Source organism: Silene latifolia, chromosome Y (assembly GCF_048544455.1).
Source record: "Silene latifolia isolate original U9 population chromosome Y, ASM4854445v1, whole genome shotgun sequence".
In the NCBI taxonomy this organism is placed as follows: Eukaryota; Viridiplantae; Streptophyta; class Magnoliopsida; order Caryophyllales; family Caryophyllaceae; genus Silene; species Silene latifolia.
Genome location: NC_133538.1, coordinates 264,800,014 through 264,823,578, shown reverse-complemented (window position 1 = coordinate 264,823,578; position 23,565 = coordinate 264,800,014). Strand labels below are relative to the sequence as shown.

The window sequence follows — 23,565 nt, the reverse complement described above, 5'->3', positions numbered from 1 at the left end:
AGGATAAGAGGATGATGAACAATTTGGGTTATATATAAGGGACTCTCTTGAGAATCGACCTTCCTCACTACGATAATTACCTCTAGTTTAACCGTCCTCCCTGTCATTGTACTATTCCCTCTTGTTCTCTGTCATTACCTCTTTTCTTTTTGGACAATTCAATGAATTTAACCCACTGGTTGAGTTTTATTGATCCTAAAATCTCTCTTTTTTATGAGTTTAATCAAAGGTAAACAAATGAATTAGACGAAGGGAGTATAAAGTAACATTCCTCTATTACCATTACCAATTTTCTACCTCACTAGCTTTTTTAAAACTTGGTCATTATAGGTGTTAGGAATCACCTATTTTGTTCTTTGCCTTATTTTGTGAATCTCAGTCCTTATTTTGTGAATCTCATACATTATTCAGTGAATCTTAAGGCTTGTTTTGTGAAACTTGATCATCATAAGTGGTCAAAATCACCTATTTTGCTCTTTTCTTTATTAGGTGAATCTCAGACTTTGTTTTGTGAATCTCAGACCTTGTTCAGTGAATCTTAGAGGTTGTTTTGTGAAACATGGTCATCATAAGTGGTTAAAATCACGTTTTTTGCTCTTTTCCTTGTTTGGTGAATCTCATACCTTATTTTGTGAATCTCATACCTTATTCAGTGAATCTTAAGGCTTGTTTTGTGAAACTTGATCATCATAAGTGGTTAAAATCACCTATTTTGCTCTTTTCTTTATTAGGTGAATCTCAAACTTTGTTTTGTGAATCTTAGATCTTGTTCAGTGAATCTTAGAGCTTATTTTGTGAAACATGGTCATCATAAGTGGTTAAAATCACGTTTTTTGCTCTTTTCCTTATTTGGTGAATCTCAGACCTTATTTTGTGAATCTCATACCTTATTCAAGAATCTTAAGGCTTCTTTGTGAAACTTGATCATCATAAGTGGTTAAAATCACCTATTTTGCTCTTTTCTTTATTAGGTGAATCTCAGACTTTGTTTTGTGAATCTCAGACCTTGTTCAGTGAATCTGAGAGCTTGTTTTGTGAAACTTGGTCATCATAAGTGATTAAAATCACGTTTCTTGCTCTTTTCCTTATTTGGTGAATCTCAAGCCTTATTTTGTGAATCTCATACCGTATTAAGTGAATCTTAAGGCTTGTTTTGTGAAACTTGATCATCATAAGTGGTTAAAATCATCTATTTTGCTCTTTTCTTTATTAGGTGAATCGAGACTTTGTTTTGTGAATCTCGAGCTTGTTCAAGAATCGTAGAACTTGTTTTGTAAAACTTGGTCATCATAAGTGGTTAAAATCACCTTTTTTGCTCTTTTTCTTATTTGGTGAATCTCGGACCTTATTTTGTGAATCTCGGACCATGTTCACTTTGAATCTTAGAGGTTGTTTTGTGAAACTTGGAATATGACTTGCACAAATAAGTTCATTTCAAGCAGACCAATTGATCATATACAAAGATCGGATAAGTTCAATCTTAAATTTACACATATATCAATCTTAAATTTACCGTAATATAAGTTCACGACACTTTGTCAATGCCAATTATTGTACGCGGCTTGGCTTTGCTTCAATAATCAAAGATGATCTGTAGGGGAACTCAACAACGCAATGTCGGACCCGACCTCCTGGTCTTAAATTTACTGATATATAGGTTCATCAAAACAGTCAATGCAAAAATTCACAGGACCAAAGTGATTAATAAATAACATTATATATCCTACATAAATATTTCCACGCACAAAGTGATAATATATTCTTACATTCTACATAAATAAATACATTCCATTACAATACAATCCTAAATTCCAAGTTCCGACTTAAAAAGAAAAGGTCTCCGTCCTAAAGCGGATTCCAACTTGTACAAATCGGCACCTCTTTAAAAGATGCGCAAATTTCGATGCCATAATGTTCTCCTTCAATGGTCACATAATATGGTTCCTCGAGATCAAACTCGAATTCTGCCAACCCGCATATAGAATCACCAACACCGTCAATGCCGCATACGCTAAGGTCCGCCGATAATCAAATCCGCATCACCTGGAATGAAGAATGTTGTTATAAGTAACCCAAATAAGTTATCATTCCCAATGATTAGCATGCCGGGTCATACTGAAACCAAAAACGAAATGATTAGCATGCCGGGTCTACTTGAAAATTTGTCCAATGCTTCGCCTTCAACTTATTACAAGTAATATTGAACTCACTTTCTATCGTGATCACCATAGAACGAAGCTCACAATTTGCAAACCCAAGTGTCAAAACAAAGTGATATTAGCGTTCAATTTAAAATGAAAGTATTGGAAACTTGGTTATAATACACGGTGGAAAAAGAGAGGACGGAATAGAACTAACCGTTTGCGAGATATCATCCTTGATTAGAGGGTGACAAATCATTTCCAAATTGACTCAGAGTATGTTGTAAAAAACCACTGTGAGTTACAACAGCTATTTCCTTCTCATTTCTGGTCCACAACCTGTGTGACGCGATAAGCATGAAGCATAGTTAATAGTCATGCAAACTACATACTGTCATACTTCCTAGGTTTTCCATGTACAAGTGGTTTCTTATATTCAGATATGTTTTCTTGAACTTTCGTGAAGCCAACAAAGTTGCCGACTTTATGGCTTCTATTGGACATTCATGTCCTACTCTTTCGAGGTGGTTTCAAAGCCGGTGGCTTCAACTTACCTCTATCATTCGAAAGGATGAGATAGATTGTTCCTACCTTTAGAGAATCAATCTAGTTTTATTACCTTATCAAAAAAAAAAAAAAAAAAAAAAAAAAAGGAATGTACAGAGTATGAGTAAAAACTGATTATAAACTCCTCCGAAATCAGTTTCAACAACACAAAGGTCAAACGGTCACACAATTCGCTATTCTACAAGACTACAAGTCGGACATTTTGCACAAAATCCTGACCATTAATAAGTAATTATGTATGCAGCTCCTCTTTTATCATTTAGGTCTTCCATTTTATATGTTTAGACGCTTCACTGAGGATGTTATCTTCTCCAGAAGCATTATAATATAAAAAACTTAACAAAAAAAGTTGCACAAAGAACAAACCAATTCATAAACTTCATTCCCCTTTCTGCCACTTCTGCTTTGGTCTCTCGAACATCAGCCTTCCATAAAACATCTTCATCGCTTTCGATCTACAAGTGCAAAATGTAACTCTAAGATCCATTATACCCTGAACCTTAAGTGAAATATCACACTAAATGGTGCTTACTTGAAAATCGATAGGCTGGGAACAGATAAAGTGGTATTCATGAATGTGTCTCCTCCGGTCGCAAGGATGAACACCCTGAAATCATAATGAGTAAGTCCTCCGCTTCTCTAGAGAATTGGTATCCTTTATTATTTAAAAAAAAAACAAAATAAATAAACGAACGAGCAAATCATTCAGCGTTAATAATTGGTTACACTGAACCTACTGCGCTCGATTATGCTTACAAAATGATCAAAACCTCGCAAAACAAACAAGATAATAAGTAATGAAAGTAGTTTAGCGAAAATTTATCAAATTAAATCAAGAATTTATCAAATTATATAAGTAATGAACAAAGAATAATAAGTAATCGAAATGAAAAAATAGATGATCGAAATTACCGGATCATAATAGCGGTGGAGAAGCTTAGTGATAATGGCGGTCGAAAAGCTCGGTGATAATGGCGAAGATGGAGTGAAGATGGAGCTCAGTGAAGATGAGTTAGAAGAGAGAGAGAAAGGGCGTAAATGAAATGTGTGTTTTGGTTAGGATAATATAGAGGGACATGTGGCATCATCTCATGAGTTTATAATTTTTAGATCTGACGGTTTAGGATGGATCAAGTCCACCTCCTCCCCTAAGAAGGGTCTCACATTTATCTGATTCAATCTACATATATATATATATATATATATATATATAGGGGCGGGGTCCCGTGCGAACTAAAGTTCAGTGCGAACTATACGAACTGTGTACTTAAGAGTCAGATCACCTAAGCCCAATTAGTTGAAAAAAGGCCCATTCGCTTTCCAAACCCGCACAAACGGACTGTTACCATCTCGGTTTCCCGAGGTAGTGAATAACAAATTAAACTCCAAGGCAATTATATAATATTTTAACTTAATTATTACAAACCTCTTTTCAACTCGATTTCAAATAACTCGGGACTAAACCAAATGATAATTAGAGGATTAAACGAATTGTGCGATTTAATAAAACCCGAATCAATCATTGAACAACTCAACAATCCCGACTCAAAACCCATCTTTAATTAATTTAATATCTCGGGAATTACACTAACTTAATTATTTGAATGGCTCATCACTTTTTATCTCTAAATCTCTCTCTCTCTCTCTTTTAGTCCCTTCTCTAACCACCTAATAGTGGCAGCCGTTAACGCCAGCCGCCGGCAATGACGTCCTATGTCGCCGGAGTTATGACGCATTACGCTGGCGCACTTTTGGTTCCGGTCATCGCCGACGCATCATTTTAGTCCCTTTGTCACCGGAGTTTCACCCTCACACGATCTCCCTACTGCCGAAAACCATCAGCAACCACCCCACGTTGCCCTTGTTCGTCTGACGCCGGTGCACCCCTCACAAACACGTTCTCTTACTTTCATATTTTATACTACACTCTTCTCCTCCACTAAAGCTACTACTTTTCAGATTTGTGCTATTAGAATGGAGCTCCGATGGCGGCTTTCCGGTGGACGGACGAAGAGAAAAGGTCAGATTCAAAGGGTGATTGATTTTGGGCTTAAATTTGATTAATCACAGCGTCTAATTTCAAATTTTATTTATCACGGCTTTTCGGTGGACGGAGCTCCGCTGCTGCTGGTTTGTGCGTGGCAGAGGAAGGTCAGTGCTCGACCATGGTGTTTGGCTCGTGTTGTGCGCGTCTCTGGGCTGTGCCACGGTGAGGGCGGATGAAGATGAAGTTTGATGGTGGTCTATAAAAATGAGGGTGACGATGGGATTAGCATTGCTCATTGTTCATAGTTGGAAATTTTTTAGTTAAATATGATGATAGAAAAGTAATGTTAATTAATAACTGTAATTAGCATGGGTCATTGTTCATTAATAAATGTCTTCATCAATATTAGCAAACACTGGCTTTTCCTTCTACACCCAAAATTAAAATTTACGAAAAATACTAGAACAAGTGAAAATATAAGTCGTATTGGGTAATTAATCTGATGACGAGGGTTAAAAAAAATTGGAGGAATTAAAATGATTTGTTAAAAAGTGGAATATTATATATACGACTATAATGTGAGAAGAGTATGAAAAGTGTGAGCTAAAGGTGTGTATAATTGTGTAAATGTATCTCTCTAATATGCTAAAACTATGTATCTAGTTATTTAAAAGAGTATATTTATTTAGCTAAAGTTGTGTATCTAAAAGTTAAAGGTATGTATCTAGTAACTTAAAAAAATGTATTTAATTAGCTAGAGGTATGTATGTAGCAACTAAAATGAGTGTATCTAACAAGTTAGAGGTTTGTATCTAGCAACTTAAAGAAATTTATTTATCTAGCTAAATGAATGTATCTAACAATTTAATGGAGTATATCTAGCTATATAAATGTATGAATCTAGTAACATAACAAAATGTATTTAGCTAGTTAAAGATATGTATCTAATAGTTTAAAGGAGTGTCTTTCATAACTTGGGTATGTATCTAGTAATTTAACAAAGCGTATTTAGCAACTTAAATAAATGTATCTAGTAACTTAAAAAGTGTATTTAGCTAGCTAAATGTATGTATCTAATAATTTAAAGGAGCGTATCTTGGAACTTAAAGAATTGTATCTAGTAAATTAAAGGAGCGTATCTTTCCTTGAAAGATCGAATGCATTGTATTTTTTCTTTGTGATGGCACTAGAACTTAATCAAAGAGTGTGATCAGAAGTCTTTGGTGGTGGTTATTATTAGCATGTGTCAGGGTGATTGTTGACGTTGTTCTGTGCTGCTCCGTGAATTAGTATTACATGTTACCTGTGTATTTGCTTTCTTGCAGGAGCTGCAGCAATAAATCTCGTAGGAGATGTCTCACATGTTAAACTGCCCATATGGTTGTGTGTTCTCATTTGACTGTAAAGAGTTAATGAGGTGGTCTCTTGTGTAAAACCTTCTCATCACTCATTTATGTTTTTGTGTTTCTACATATGCAAAAGAGCTGTCATTAACCCAAATCAATCATTCTGCTCCTAGTGTTTAGCAACACTTGATTCTAAGAAAGTTGATTATCAACAATGCAGGGATTTGCTTACACATAATGCATAATGGCCATCTCATAAGCGAGATGCACTTTATTACTAATTCAGATACACATATTATTAACTCAGATACACAAATTGATTTGTGTATCCTGGGATATTTTTTTTTTTTTTTTTTGACAAGTGTATCCTGGGATATTAATGGATGTATCTATGACAACTATAATTTATAATTATAAAACATCACACTTCAAAAGATAGTTAACTTAAAGTATGTATCTAGCTACTGAGTAAAAGGATCCCAAAACTATGCCTTTTCCGTCCGTCTATCCTGGGATATAATTAATGTATGTATTATACGGAAGATCAAATTTTCCTAGAAATTTTTAAACAATCGACAAAAGAATAATTTACTTTAGAAAACTAAATGCTCAGAGCAACACTATTTTTTAACCGAAGACAAACTGCTATTAATTGTCTAAAATCAACAAACAGTCTATGCTTACAGACTTACATTGTACTTAGGCTAAACAATGTATACAGCTCGATTTGCGTCTCGCCTTGCAAATTTAAACTCGGAACCGTCAAAACGACTAATATTATATTCGCAAGTATCTGGCAGTTGGGGCAGCACCATTTGAAACGTCATACATAGCCCAAAGTAACACTTTTAGTGATTAACAAGCATATTATACCTTCTCAAAAGCAATAAACTGTTTAATATGCTTTCCGAAGTATGCAGTTAGGCACATTATTTACAGTTTAGTTAACTCTGCTGTATTAGTTCCTCTCAGGCATCACTAATTGTCTTTACAAATTATCGTGGATCAAGCTTGTTGGTGCACTCTGTACATATAAGGCTAGCTCATTCCTCAGAGCACACCTGCAAAAACCCAAAGATTAGTTTAATGAATGCTTCTAAGAGACAATTAACAATGAATTGTAAAGTGATGCAATTAGCTTAAGATGCATGGGATGTGCATTTAGCAACTGACAAAAGTATATCTAGTTAACTTAAGTTATGTATCTAGCTACTGAATAAAGTGTATCTAGCAACAGACAAAAGTGTATCTAGCTACCCAAAGGTGTGGATCTAGCAACTGACTAAAGTGTATCTAGCTAGCTTGAGTTGTGTATCTAGCAACTGACTAAAGTGTATCTAGTTAACTTAAAGTATGTATCTAGCTACTGAGTAAGGTGTATCTAGCTAGCTGAAGGTGTGTATCTAGCGAGCAAAAGACACCCTAGGGGGCCGAGTGAACCCTTTTTTGGGGACGGGATCAGAAGTAGGGGGGAGTATCTTAAAACGGGACGGAAAAGGGTTTAGGGTTGGATTATGCGAATCCGCTGTCCTTATTTTTTGCATTTGAAAGGCCGCAAGACAAAAAGACACCCTAGGGGCGCCGAGTGAACCCACTTAGTTGACCAAGATAAGGCAAAGTGAAAACAGATAGATATCAATTCAACAACCCCTAGAAACATATATTAGAAATGAACTAACATAGTAGCGGCATCAAACAACAACAATATGGTGCATCAGTGTTTATGAATTAAGCATCCAACAAACTTGCCTTCTGCAGCGACTTAGCAATGCTAGCATTAGTCCACTGAAAAGTAGTACTGTAACTCTCCCCTGCTACCATTCCGCAACTTCCATCAGCCTGTAATAGATGAAATTGTATATTTTCCTTTCGGTGTTAATATAAAAATGAACGAAATCTTTCTTTGGTGGAACAATGAATGCTATTTCAGATGTTACCTTAGGCATAAGATAGTCGGCAGTCCATGAGAGTTACGGTGTCGTCCTTGATGTCAACTGAAACTGGCACATAATATGACAGTAGATTGTTAGAGATTAGAGCAAGACATCATTTTCCGCCTTTTGTTTATTACGAAAAACCTTCGAATATCTTCAGTTTGTTCTAACAAACAACCAAAAAGGACAAAAAAAAAGTAGCACATCAGACATCAGACAACATTGTAAAACATTAGTGAATTTATGTATTGCAGTAGCCATTGGAAATACTTGCTTTTGTGATATGTAGCTTAATTGGTTATTCTGGCTGTGCCATATCGGATGCACAATCATTAAGGGAATGGTTTAAATAAGGAGCATCAGCTCACATGTAAGGTCGTTTTGAGGTCATATGTATTCAGGCTTCTGTTTCACAGGCATCTATCGTGGTGGGGTGTTTTTGTGTCGAGTTGTTTTCTGTCGGATCAAATAGATTAGAGACGTCAATCCTACATAAAAAAGTACTATGGGTTTGAGTCGGGTCAGTCCAGGTTGGGTTAGGTTCGCATGATCTATCTTCTGTATAAGATTATCAGCAAAATAACCGAAATTTACAGTACTAGATACAAAACCATTCATCGGCCAAAACACATAAAGATGGGAAAAGAGTCATACTTGCATTTCATGACAAAGAATAGAATGTTCAATCAATAATATAATGCCTTAATTTCTGAAGTCAACTAGAACACATGCTTGAGCGAATTTGTTTTCAAGGAATAAAATAAAGCAAACATAAACTGAAATAAATCTAAGAAAGATGAATATTTTACCAGGTAAAACAGGGATATCGAGTTTATCACCCATGCCTGATCACAAGATATACAAGATCCACATCTTGACAAAGAAATACTATAACTTCAATCCACATTCATTTGCAAAAGCAGTTTACTAAACTTCGAGATTGATATTTCAACATTCACTCTGAAAACTTAATCAAGTCAACAATCCAAGTAATGTGTCAGCAAAGTAATGCCTTTCACCATTATATTCATCGGCGACCATCGCATCCGAACATTACGCCAGAGTTAGTTGTGCTTCACTCATTAATCTTATTTTTTTCTTCAAAATTCTAAATCTAAATGCTAGATCTAACAAAAACAAAATGAAATTGCACAAGATCTGGTAAGTGGTTGGTTCATGGAGGCGAGGTGGTGGCGGCTTGGTGTTGCTCGTCGATGGCATCAGAAAATGAAGAGGTTGGGACGAGAGAGGAAAGTCTCATGTGTGGCTTGTCGTCGGAGATCTGGAATATGAACGGTGGCCGGACCTCCGTCTCCGGCGAGAGTTTACTGCGGGGAAGGGGAGGAGATTAGTAGAGGAGGGTAGTTGACTCTTGGGAAGATGAGTCTATATTGAGAAATGAAACGTGGACCTGTTAATTATCTTTCATATGGGAGTGTTTAAATTAGTTCGCACAGTTCGCATCGAACTTTAAGTTCGCACGAGATCATATTTATATATATATATAGAGAGAGAGAGAGAAGAGAGAGAGAGAAATGCGGGAACTCGTGAGTTTGGTTCTTATGGTGAGTTTATGCTCACAAATCTGGACCACTAGATAAGAAAAATCCACGGCTGAGATTTAATCTAAAAATAAAACAAAGTCAACCCAATACTACAAAAATTCATCTTCAACTTCCGTCATTTGCTGCTTTAACCTTCTCTCTCTAAAAAAATCTTCATATTTTCTTTTAACAGTCCGCTAATTTTCAAATTGGCTGTGTAATTGATTCTCAAACATAAACACCTTCAAATCAGTGTTAAAATAATCAAAACATCTTCGATTTTTTTTCCCTCGAATTCATTTAATTCAACAAAATCATGGCGTCGATCGATAAATGAAGATGAAGAAGAGCGATTGATTCGATGAAAAAGAGCGATTGAATCGATGAGAATGTTGTAACCGGTGGACATATGAGTATCCGCGACGATGACGCAATAATCAGATGATGTTACTGCAACACATGTTCTACATACATGTACATGTTTTCCCCCAAATTAATTTCGTCAATTTTATTTATAATCAATCAATCAATCAACTTATAATAATAATAATAAGATTCAAGATCAAAGAAAAAACCACGGAAAAACATATACATAGCCTCCATTGAAATCGTAAGGAGACCAGCTTGGGTGTTGCTTCGTCATTGTGTTCTTCAATGGTTTTTTGAAAGAGAAATATGAAGAGAAGCGAGGGACTATTAGAGTGAGCTTAGTTTTTGAGCTTTAATACAAAACTCGTGTAGTCGTGTATTTTATTTATGTAGATGAACGAGTCGTCGCGAGTGAGCAGCTTGCGAAGGAGGACGGCTGCCATGACACGAACCTCTGGGTGAGGTGAGGATTGAAGGAGGTGAGCGAGCAGGGGCGGAACCAGAAATCGCAATTACCCCGGGCTAAAATTAAAGTTATAAAATTTTATATTTTATATAGAAATTTTAACTAGTCGTACACATTAGGAGCCAAAAAAAACATGGGGCACACACGCCCTAAATTTTATATTGAATCAAACAATTAAATACGAATTAAATATGTAAAGTTGTATAAAACAAATGAAGAATCCACTACTGATATCTAAGACGGTAATAGAGTATTCAATTTTCTGAAACCACTGCCTACTGATTACTGAGTATTGAGGAGAAACCCCTTCCTCTGATCCTCTTTTGTACTATCGACCATTTGCAGGTCAGCCGTATTAGTGTAGTTTTGTCGTATTAGTGTATTAGCTGTGACCAATCGCCATTCCTCCTTTTAAAACTACTGTCCAAAACTGCAACTGAAAATCTCAGTTATCTAATCCTATACCCTAAACAATCAATAATGAACTACAACCAATTACCAATTCATAATAGAATAAATTGAATAAATGAATGAAAGCTACAAGTGTTTAAGTCACCAATTATCAATGAAGGCTGCAACTTTATAATTTTATATAGCATCCGGATTCCGGTCATCCCATGATCCCGTTCCCAAATCCAACAAAGCAGCAATTCAACAATTCAACAATTTAATTGCAGTACATAAAATCATGGATTCATATTCATGTGATATATTATGTCTAATTTGATTTTGGGAAATCTATCATTGAGGATTTGAGAAGTATAAAGGTATAAATGTATAATTGAATTACAAAAGAAAAATAATGAACAATTTGAGTAGAAATTACCACAACGACTCGATGGTGGTCGGAATCAGTACCGGCGACGTCAATGGTGGACTGGTGGTCGGTCGGAATCAGAATCGGTGCCGTCAAGACTGACTTCGATCGGAATTAGAAACATAATGTCAAAGGTTTGGACTTTGGAGTTGTCACTTGTGGTCGTCCTGTGATGTACAGCGTGTTTGTATTTTAATTTTTTTTTTTCTGGAAAGTATGTCGGGCTTCAGCCCAAGAAGCCCCAGCCCAGTTCCGCCCCTGTGAGCGAGTTTGAGGGAGAGCGAGACAGGTTGGTGTTGTTATAGAGGTTGTAGAGTAACTCCGCTTCAGACCGCTGGTCGTTGTTGGTTGACATTAAGTGTGATGCGGGATTGTGGCAAACCGAGAATAAGGTTAGCTTCGAAGACATGAAAATGAAAGCTTAGCTTCTTTGATGACTTGATGTGCTCGAATATGTTTTGATGCTGACGAAGCTCGGGTATGGCCGAACGGGCCATGGCCCAGGTGACCTTTTAAAGTATAATTAATACATTGTAATAAATGGAACAATAGTTTATAGTAGCAAAATGGTTAACAACTTCACGCTTGGACTACTTCTCTAACGGCCGTATGTTCGACTCACGGAAGCACCTTTTTTAGCTTATGTTTTGTGCTTTTTTTTTCCTTTTACAATTTTTTCTTATGAACCGTCCATTATACTCCGCCCTCAACGACTCGAGCGCTGATTATTGACCCTCAACGACTCGACCTATTATATTTAACATTTGCTTTTGTTTTTTTGTTCTTTTTTCCTTTTACAATTTTCTTATTAAGCGTCGATTATACTCCGTCCTCAACGACTCGAGCGTCGATTATAATCCGCTCTCAAGTCTCAACGACTCGACCTATTATATTTTAACGTCAACAAGGACCTTTGTAATTACAAAGTATGGAACCATTTTTGTCATTGGGATTGGTCCTATTAGTAAACAATTATTATTTTACTCTATTAGTGATTATTGTATGACTTTAATTAATTAGTCTCACCTTAATTTATAATAAAAGTTATAATAGAACCGTCCTAAAACAAGTTTATTAGCATTTATGTTCTGGATTTATTTCATTGTATAGATAAAAAACGCTCTACATAAAATATGGAGTAATTAAGTTTGTTGAAAAAACAAATATAAAATTTAATAGATATATACATAGAATAAAATATATATTAATTGTATGTTTAGTAAAACTAAATATATCGAAACTGCTAAAATAATGATTTGAAATCAAAGATACGTGAATAACGAAATGGATATCGGCCCCGGTCATAATTTTAGTCTAGCTTCGTCCCTGCTGTCAGGGATATCAATTTTGGAGTCAGCAGATGAAAATGGACGTTTCCTGATTAAAGAAATACGTGCTGGTTCTTACAACTTGTACGCTTGGGTTCCAGGCATCATTGGCGATTTGGCGATTACATATACGCTGAAAACCTGGTGAGTTAGTGCATAAGTAGGAGATACCTGTCTCTAATTGTAGTTTGTATCGGCTAGTAGAGTACTGCAGTGGGCATCAGAGTCAAATGAGGCTGTTAGGAGTCTGAATTATTACCGATATCACAGGATTGAATGCCTGCTCTTGCAAAGCTATCACCTGCATGCTGAATGTGGATGTGGACCTAATTATGCGCCTACTCGAAACTCCGAGTATCTCTAAATATCAGGATGCATAACACGGTTCAAAGCAAATGAAACATAACTAGGCAGAAAGGAACAACGGAAGCAAATGAGAACAAAATGTCGAAAAGGTAAACAGTGAACCTGAAAAGGGAGCGGTAAAGCCATATGAAACATACACATTCTGAATGTTACCATTAAGTTGAATTTTCTACCCAGAAAATCTTGTGCCTTCAGATTCACTTTATTAAAAGAAAACTATTCAGTTTGAGTATCCAACAAGAATCCTGCGCGAAATCAACAAATACTTTTTTTTTGGTAAAGGTAAGTATATTAATAAAATAAAAGATTGTAACCATACACGAGTTATATTTGGGCCGTGTGAAAGCCCAACTAACTCACAAGACAACAAAACTGGATGGAAACCGATAGCTACTCTTATCCTTACAAACAAATCAGATGAAATCCAACCCTATCATCTCCCCTAATCCTCATTTCCATTGACATTCCTTCATGAGCTCCTTCCTCTTCTCTCAATCCGGCTAACAAAGCTCCTATCCTTCTCCTTTATCGGTTGTTTGATGATTGCCATAACTCTATTCTGCATCTCCTCTATTATTCGGCTCGCTACTGTGCACGGATGATTCAGAGTCAGATCAATCCTACTCTGATTTCGTTGTTGCCAAAGGTGGTATAGACATGCATTAATGACTGCGTTAACCACGCCTTTCCTGAGCTTGGATCCCGTAGCAACTAATATCCAGGAAATAAGATCATAGGATGGAATCTGGATACCAAGCCACTCTCCTACCTTCGTAACCACCCTCCTACTGTAAGGACAGCTGAAGAATAAATGATCCCTCGATTCTGTGCCTTTTCTGCAGATCAAACAGGTATCCTCTTCACTTATATTCACTCTATATAATTTTTCCATCGTGTTCAAGTTGTTGTGATGATAAACCCAAGCAAAGAAACTGTGTTTTGGGACGGACCATTTGTTCCAAACCAGTCCTTGCCATGACACCTCCTGACCTTTGTCCCTTAAGAAATCATATCCTTTAGCAATGGTGTACACTTTGTGATGCTGATGAACCCATAAATCTTGTTCATAAGCCTCACTGAGTAGCGTCTTGACCCTACAAATCCTCTTCCAATACCAACTTGAGTTGGTAGGGGGATTATACGTCTCCCAGTTTTGCCCTTTTATGTAGATATGGTTAACCCATCTGACCCACAGGTGGTCAGATTTAGTAGCAATCCGCCATACGAGCTTCCTTATTGCTGCCCTATTCCAGACCACCTCATTCTTGAGCCCCAAACCTCCTTCAGATGTTGGTTTACAGGCTTTTTTCCCAAGACACTAAGGGGGATCTAATGAAGTCCACTCCTCCATCCGAAAGAAAATTCCTACAAATGGATTCAATTCGAGTTATGACTCCACTAGGTAAGATAAACATAGTAGCCCAGTAGTTGTGAAGTGTTTTTAGGACAGCCTTTACCAGGACCAGTCTTCCTGCGTAGGATAGTTTCCTTGCCCCCAGACCCCTTATTTTGGCAACCACTTTATCAATTAAGGGCTTGCAGTCAAGAACACTTAATCTAGTAGTTTTAATGGGGACCCCTAGGTTCCTGAAAGGCAAACTTCCCTCTACCATTCCTGAGATTTGAAGGATTTCCTGCTTCAGACCAGCCTGGACCCCATTAAAATAAGCATTTGACTTTCCCTTGCTCATGTTAAGCCCTGTTGTCTTGGAAAAAGTTGAGAAAGATCTAAGCAAAGTCATCATAGATGCAGCATCACCCTTACTAAACAACAAAAGATCATCCGCGAAAATAAGGTGGGACAGTTTCATAGGTTTACATAGAGGATGGAAGTGAAACTTAGGATTGTCAGTAGAATAACTAAGCAATCGAAAATACAACAGAATCAAAATTGTAAGGTTTTAATGTTCTCAATCCCTGTCTCCTCTTGGTTCATTACAAACAAAACAACGGTTTCCTTTTTACAATTAAAACAAACTAAGCCAAGTAGCATGTTTGTAAACAAACTTTACACAGATAGTGATGTGAACCGGTAATGATCAACTCCGATGCCAACCCAAGTCACTCCGATGATCAACTCCGATGCCAAGCCAACTCATTTGATGCATGTTCAAGTTCATGTAATTCTTTTCTAATTAAGTGATTAGTGATTTTCACAGAAAGTTAATGCTTTGATTCTGGGTATTTTTAGGGAATTATCACTTTTATTTTGTAATTTTTCTTATGTTTGATAAGTTAGGTCACTTAGGGAGTAAGTAGTTGCGAGACAATTATCCTAACCGAATAGTCCGGTTACTCTCATTTGTCAACTTGATTAGCCCTTTTTATTTGATTCAAAATCGATTTACTTTCATTTAACTTTGTTTTGACTCGGTTTTGGAACAAGAGTAGGTAATATTGAATAACATAAGAGTAACATGGAATAACAATGGGGTACATTAGAATAATGAGAAAATTAGAGTAGCGTGAGAATAACAGAAGAATAACACCACAATAACAGTACAATAATTTCAGAGCATATTCATCTTGTTCGGGGTTTAGTACAGGGGCTTCCTATGGGCGTGGCCGTGGGAACAGTAGCAGCAGCTGGGGAATGATCTGTTTTAATTGTGGTGGTGTAGGCCACAAGAGACATGAGTGTACCAGTGCGGTGAGCGGGGGTTTCTAGAGGTCGGGACAGGGGAGTTTTTCTCAGGGGCCGGCACAGAGTTTTGCGAGCAACAGACCAGCTGGGTCATGGAATAATCGGGGAGGTCAGAGCAGCAACGGGGGAGGTAACCGCAATGGCGGTAATTCTTATCAGAAGCCTGCTACAAATAACAACAACAACCAGGGGTCGGGTGCTAAGCCGACTACCTCAGCCAGTACTGTCCAAGGAGGTGGACAGAAGACCAGTGGAAAGCTGTTTATGATAGAGAAACAAGAAGCTGAGGACGACGCAGATGTTATCACTGGTACTTTTCTTGTTAATGGTGTTCACACCTTTGTTTTGTTTGATTCGGGGGCGTCTCAGTCGTTTGTATATTCGAGTCATGTTAAACAGTTGGGTTTGAGAGAATATGAGTCTATAAGTGAGAAAGTTTTCATACCTTCGGGAGAGTCTGTAACATGTGGGAGGTTGTTTAGGGATATATCTATGATATTTGGGCAAGTTGATCTACCTGTAGATTTGCTAGAGTTTCCTTTAGACGGTTTTGAGATGATAGTCGGGATGGATTGGTTAGGAAAGTACAAAGCTAAGATAGACTGTCATCAAAAGAGAGTGTCTCTGAGAGGTCCTAAGGGCATTAGTGTGTCTTATCGTGGGTTTGTTGTCAAACCCAAAGTTAAGTTGATTGCAGCTGTAACCTTGAAATCCTATCTGAGGAAGGGGTGCCCGATGATCTTGTGCTATGTGAGAGATGACCGGATAGAGAGTCCGACAGTTGATTAGATACCAGTGGTAGGAGAGTTTTCAGATGTCTTTCCAGAAGAGATTCCGGGGTTGCCACCGAAGAGGGAGATAGATTTCAGTGTTGTGCTAAAACCGGGGACTGAGCCAATCTCTAAGGCACCATACCGGATGGGTCCTAAGGAGTTGGAGGAGCTCAGGAAGCAGTTAGATGATCTAATAGGGAGGGGATACATTAGACCTAGTGTATCACCGTGGGGAGCACCAGTTCTTTTCGTGAAAAAGAAAGATGGGAGTTTGAGGTTGTGCATAGATTACAGGGAGCTGAACCGAGTGACGATGAAGAACAAGTATCCTTTGACAAGGGTAGATGACCTGTTTGATCAGTTGAATGGTGCAACAGTCTTTTCCAAGATTGATCTGAGATCGGGGTACCATCAGGTTAAGATTAGAGAGGAGGACATACCAAAGACAGCTTTCACGTCGAGGTATGGCCATTATGAGTATGTGGTGATGCCGTTTGGGTTATCTAATGCACCTGCTGTGTTTATGGATTTGATGAACATAGTCTTCAGTCAGTTTTTGGACAAGTTTATAGTGGTTTTCATCGATGACATCTTAGTCTATTCTAAGACTAAGGAGGAGCATGAGGAGCATCTCAGGATTGTGTCGCAGACTTTGAGGGAGCATGAGTTGTATGCCAAGTTGTCCAAGTGTGAGTTCTGGTTAGAGTTAGTTGCCTTTTTGGGGCATGTGATTTCAAAGGAAGGGGTAGCTGTAGATCCTGTAAAGATTGAGGCATTTACCAAGTGGGAAGAACCAAAGAACGTAGCTGAGATCAGGAGTTTCTTGGGTTTAGCTGGATATTACAGACGGTTCGTGAAAGATTTCTCTAAGATTGCTAGACCTATGACGGCTTTGATGAGGAAAGAGAACATGTTTCGTTGGGATGCGAGTTGTGAACAACGTTCCAAACATTAAATGAGCGTTTGACCACAGCCCCAATCTTAGCATTGCCTAAAGGGAGTGAGAACTTTAAGGTCTATAAAAATGCCTCAAAGAATGGGTTGGGATTTGTGTTGATGCAGAATGGTAAAGTAATTGCCTATGCTTCTAGAAAATTGAAGCCTTATGAGGAGAACTATCCTACACACGATCTGGAGTTGGGTGCATTTGTGTTTGCTCTCAAGATTTGGAGACATTACCTTTATGGGGCGACCTTTAAGGTATTTTTAGATCACAAGAGTCTCAAGTACATCTTCACTCAAAAGGAGTTGAACATGAGACATAGGAGGTGGATGGAGTTGATTGGCGATTATGACATGGATATTATCTACCATGAAGGGAAAGCCAATGTAGTGGCAGATGCTTTGAGCAGGAAGAGTGTATATTCCTTGTGCACAACTATATCTTTGATGAGGTTGAGAGATGAGGTTGGGAAGTTTGGGATACATATGATCCAGAAAGGGGATGCCATGGGAGATTTGATAGTACAGCCCGATCTTTATGATGACATTCGAGGTAAACAGGCGTTGGATCCTAAGATGGTGGAGTAGAGAGCTGGAGTAGAGAAAGGGACAGTGTCTAGATTCTCTATTTATACCGATGGTAGTTTAAGGTTTGATGGGAGGTGGTGTGTCCCTAATGATGAGGAGCTGAAAAAGACAACCATGACAGAGGCACATTGTACACCATATTCGGTACATCCAAGTGGTGACAAGCTCTACAAGGATTTAAAGAAGATGTTTTGGTGGCCTGGGATGAAGAAAGAAACTGCTGAGTTCGTGGCCCGTTGTTTGACATGCTAGAGAGTTAAAGGGGAACAAAGACGACCACAAGGTAAGATTCAGTCTCTTGAGGTACCTGAGTGGAAGTGGGAATCCATTTATATGGATTTTATCGTGGGTTTGCCAAAGAGTCAGCAGGGTAACAACATGATATGGGTTATAGTGAATCGACTGACCAAGTCAGCTCATTTCGTGCCAATGAAGGATACATGGACTAAAGCACAATTAGATATGGCCTATCGGAAGAATGTGCTACGGTTACATGGGGTGCCTAAAGACATAGTATCTGACAGAGATGCGAGGTTTATCTCAAGGTTTTGGAAAGAGTTGCAGGAATCTTTGGGAACGACGTTGAAGATGAGTACAACATTTGGTGGTACCTGGGAACTGAGGTTAGATTTGATTGAGTTTTCCTACAACAACAACTATCACACTAGTATTGGCATGGCGCCATTTGAGGCTTTATATGGGAGGAGATGTAGGAGTCCGATTTCTTGGGACAACAGTGCTGAGGCAGTGGTTTTAGGACCAGAGATGGTACATGAGATGGTTGAGCAGATTAAGATGATCAGGGAGAGGAGGAGAGCAGCTCAGGATAGGCAAAAGAGTTATGCAGATCTACGTCGCCGGGATATAGAGTTTCAGGTTGGGGACAAGGTTCTTCTGAAAGTGTCTCCTATACGTGGGGTTATGAGATTTGGGAAGAAAGGTAAGCTGAGTCAGAAGTTCATAGGACCATATGAGATCCTAGACCGGGTTGGAGAGGTTGCTTATCGTTTGGCTTTACCGTCTTCTTTGGATAGGGTACATAACGTGTTTTATGTATCTCAGCTGCGCAAGTATGTGAGTGATCGGTCACATTTGTTAGAGGCAGAGAGCATAGAGCTAGATGAGTCCTTGTCTTACCTTGAGGTGCCTAAGCAAATTCTTGACCGGAAGGTTAGGAAGACTAGACATGGTAAGACAGTCTTGCTTAAGATCCTTTGGTCCAATCATGAGGTTGAGGAAGCTACATGGGAGGCAGAGGAGGCCATGAGAGACCGTTACCCGTTCCTTTTTGATCAGGTATGTATGGTTACGGGGACGTAACCTTGTTTCTTCTAGGGGGGTAGGAGATGATCGCGAAGAGTTTTTGCATCTTTCTTAAATTGTTTTGGTATATTTAATAGTGGTTGAGTCGGGTTGACTTTGGTTGGTAGTATGTGTCGGAGTTTTTATGTTGCATTTTGTTTTGGTTGTTGTGTCGAGAGTGTGGTAGTATGTTTTTATTTTGTTGTTATTTGAACTTCGGGGACGAAGTTCTTTTTTAAGGAGGGAAGACTGTAATACTACGGTTTTATGAGTCTTTGGGTACTCTATCGAGTGGGACTTACTCTATCGAGTATGGGTGTTTTGATTTTAGAAACAGTATTATGTCTGTAGGGTACTCGATCGAGTAGCTTGGATACTCTCGATCGAGTACGTCAGTTACTCGATCGAGTAGCTCGGTTAACGGGTGATAATTCGACGGGATTTGTTAATAACACGGATTAATATATAAATATTTCCGTCACCTTCATAATACACTTTTACAAACCTAATAACTATAAAAAGGAGATTCAACCTACGTTCTTTGCATCATCCGTGTTATTGACAAATTCCGGAGCTTGAGAGGTCGGATTTCATCGTTCATTGCATCTTTTTGATCCTTGCGTCGAGGGTAAGATCTACGTACCAATTTTATAGTAATTAGTTAAGTTTGTTTAAACCCTAATTTGGGGGATTGGGGTTTTTTGTTGGTTATTGTATTGTTAGTAATTATATGATTGTATGTTAGGAGGAGGATTCGTAGAAGAGAGATTTTGATACAAAATTGTTGAGATCGTGCCTTGTGTTGCATTCCAGGTAGGGTTTCCCTACTCAGTATTAATCACATAATGTGTTGGTTGTTGGTTGTGGTTGTTGTATAGTATCATACTCGTATTGTGACGGTTGTTGGAATTGGTTACTGATGATGATTGCGATTGATTATATCTGTCTGTGTTCTTCGGGGTGTGTCCCTGGCTGAGTGGAGTCACTTGCGGGAGTGGCTTCACGCCCATTATTCGCCTTCTGTGGAACCTGCCATAGAAGGGATGTGCACATTAATGGATTTGGGTTTATAGCTCAATGGAGATGAGCGGGGCTTAGGTGGGAACGGCTGCGGTCCCCCACTGGCGGTGTGGATTAACCTGTTGCGATGGGTACTCTGGCAGGGCTACACACTTTAGTGTGTAGTCAGTGATGAGGAGTTGATTTTGGAGTTTGGGTTATGTGACGATTGAGCTGTGTTGGTTTCTGTCTTTTTGTTATTATATATATTTGTGTGATTATTACTGACCCCGTCTTTGTTTTGAAAAACTATGGTGATCCATTCGGAGATGGTGATCAGTTGTTGAGCAGGTATGAGTCGAGACATATGGGCTAGCTGGGATGTGTCACCACGAGATGATAGAGTCTTCCGCTGTAGTTTTGAGTAGTTGTTAGACATTTGGTTTTGAGAACATGTATACATATTTTATTACTTTGGTTTTTGGATTGTAATCACCTAAACTTTATACTATTTAAGTATTGTTTCTTTATTGTCTTTTGATGATCATTGCCTCGGGAAACCGAGATGGTGACATTCTTATACCTGAGTGGTCCTGGTAAGGCACTTGGAGTATAGAGGTGTCACACGTTCCCACCTAAGCCCCGCTCATCTCCATCGAGCGATAAACCCATGTTCATTAATGTGCACATCCCTTCCGTGGTGGGTTCCACAGAAGGCAAATTAAGGGCGTGAAGCCACTCCCGCAAGTGACTCGACTCAGCCAGGGACGCACCTGAAGATCACAGACACTTAACAATCAATCATTGTATACAAACAACATTTACCAACAACCGATGCCAATACGATAAAAGAATCAATCAACAATAACGACAACAACATCAACACCAACAATGCCATTTAATTAATACTGAGTAGGGAAAGCTTACCTAGAAAGCAAACACCACAGACGGTCTTAGCAGCTAATCAGAATCTTTCCTCAATGAAACCTCCTTCTATAACATACATACATAGAATTACTACCACATTCATAGAAATCACCCAAAACCCCCAATATCACCCAATTAGGGTTTCAACCAACTGATGCGTGTCTTAAATATGATGTTTTACACCCCATTTTACACGCATTTTAGAGCTCATTTGTGTAGTTTATGCTACTATTTGCCCCATTTCGTCTACTTTCGTATTTTTATGTAATATTGCAGATTTATGCGGAAATGAGTAGATATTGAGCTAAATCCGTCCCTGAGTACCTTGCATTGCATTTGACATGAAGTAGAGACTCGAGAGATGAACTTGGTGCGCGTTTCGAAGCTTGAAAGACAACTTTATGAAGAATTAAAAGCGGATTATCAGCTACTCTAGTCTATCGACTGGACCCTATGGTCGATCGACCAGAGCCCGACTTACAGGAACTCCTGTTTAGCATACCTCAGTCGATCGACTGCCTTGTGCGGTCGATCGACCAAGCAGCTATTTCAGACGTGAATTAAAAGATCGAGAATAAGAAAGCCCAATGTATTGTAGGTTGAGGGATAATTTGTTATGTTAGATTCCTATATAACGTGACCTGACATTAAGCTTTAGGTATTCAGTTTTCATTGAGCTTGCATCCAGTTTTAATTTATTATTAATTAGGGTTTGGTTTTCGAGTTGAATCATTCAATACAATTTCTTTCGTTCGTGCTTTTCTTCCTGCAATTCTTCTACTGGTATTCCTTTGTTCATTATTTCAGTTTTATTGCTTTATTTCGTTCGTAGCTAGGATTGATAGATTAGTTTCCTGAAGCCATAATTATCGTTTTATGCTAATCTTTTGTTTCGTTAATTTAAGCATGAATTCAGTAGTTTATTTCGTTAATCTTGTTGTTGTTTTTACCAATAAAATGAGTAGCTAAATACCTCGTGCTAGGATGTAGGAAATCTGTAGATTAAGCGGCAGTAGAATAGTACGACCTGAGTCGTGCCATGGTCGATCGACCGCACACCCTGGTCGATCGACTGGCCACGTGAGGTTTTGCTTCGTTTTAATTGATTTAAATTCTATATTTGACGAATCGAGTGCACGCGACTAGTTGAATGTTCAAGAAATGACCGACCCATTAGATCGAAAGATAGGGAAAGTTGTTAGACTACCAATTAAAATGACTAAACTATGCTAAGATCGAAAGATAGGTAAAGTTTAGATTTTTAGTCACTTTTCAGGATGAGAGTCAGTAGTAGTGATATTAGGGACCCATAGCGAGGTCGAAAGACGCTACTTGTTGAGAGTGGACCGAGAGGACCTCTTGTTTTCCCGCCTCATGTGTTTATTTCAGACCTACTTAGTATGCTGCTGCCGAAACTACAATGAACCAATCATCTTAGTACTCCTTTTAAATTTGATTTTATACATTTCTTTAGTTTATTGCTCATTAGTTATAGACCAATTCAAACAACCCCCACATAATCGTTACCTTAGACTGAAATTAGACAACTAATAATTACATCAGCCTCTTTGTGGTTTGACCCTGCTACCGCTATCTATAGTTGTAGTTAGGAATTATAAATTTATCTTTGGTGCACAACGACGGGCATCACCAACTTTAACAAAACATTATAAAATTTTTATAAAAACCCTACCCACGACACAAGGATCACAACGGCGTAAAGAACAAGATGATCCGACACTCCTAGCCTTGGAGATTTGTTAACAATGCGACGAAAACAACTTACGTAACTCCTCTTCTTCTCAAATAGGTTTTTTTGAATGTTAAAAGAGATTAAGAAAAGTGACGGCCATCTTTTTATATTAATCTCGCACCATTAACAAAACCCGTCAAACTTAGCCCGTAAAACTCACTTACTCGATCGAGTAAGTGACTTACTCGATCGAGTGCCCCTTACTCGATCGAGTCCCCAACTTACTCGATCGAGTACCCTACAGGCAGTCAACTGTTTTGCGTCAAAAACCACTTAATCGACAGAGTAAGCCCCACTCGATAGAGTATCCACAGACATAGAAAACCTACATTCTTCCTTCCTTAAAAAAAAAATCTTCGTCCCCGAAGTTCAACCCACAAACAAAAACAAAACATACTAACTTCCTCCCGACACAACAACATGACCGAAACTCAAAATAAAACTCAAAACAAAACTCAAAACACACCTCCCAAACAACACTCTACCCGACTCAAAACAACTACTAACTGTACTAAACCAACATAAAACATGCAAAAACTCTATGCGACCATCTCCTACCCCCTTAAAAGAAACATGGTTATGTCCCCGTAACCATACATACTTGATCAAAAAGAGACGGATACCGCTCCCTTATAGCCTCCTCCGCCTCCCAAGTAGCCTCCTCAACCTCATGGTTAGACCAAAGAACCTGAAGCAAGACCGTTTCCCCATGTCTAGTTTTCCTAACCTTGCGATTAAGAATCTGTTTCGGCACCTCAAGATAAGATAAGGA

General features: G+C 38.4%; 1 protein-coding gene and 1 long non-coding RNA gene across 2 annotated transcripts; both read right to left on the bottom strand.

The window, feature by feature from the left end:
- Nucleotides 1-7,698: 7,698 nt before the first annotated feature.
- LOC141626825 (uncharacterized) lies at nucleotides 7,699-8,813 on the bottom strand. The gene is made up of 3 exons (XR_012536414.1): nucleotides 8,785-8,813; nucleotides 7,979-8,041; nucleotides 7,699-7,880 (listed from the first exon to the last, which is right to left on the bottom strand). It is a non-coding gene; the product is annotated as an uncharacterized LOC141626825 (long non-coding RNA).
- A 4,521-nt stretch (nucleotides 8,814-13,334) lies between these two features.
- LOC141630590 (uncharacterized) lies at nucleotides 13,335-14,676 on the bottom strand. Its single transcript, XM_074443378.1, has 2 exons — nucleotides 14,323-14,676; nucleotides 13,335-14,183 (listed from the first exon to the last, which is right to left on the bottom strand). The coding sequence occupies exons 1-2, from the start codon at nucleotides 14,674-14,676 to the stop codon at nucleotides 13,335-13,337; spliced, it is 1,203 nt and encodes a 400-aa protein (XP_074299479.1).
- Between the last annotated feature and the right edge of the window lie 8,889 nt (nucleotides 14,677-23,565).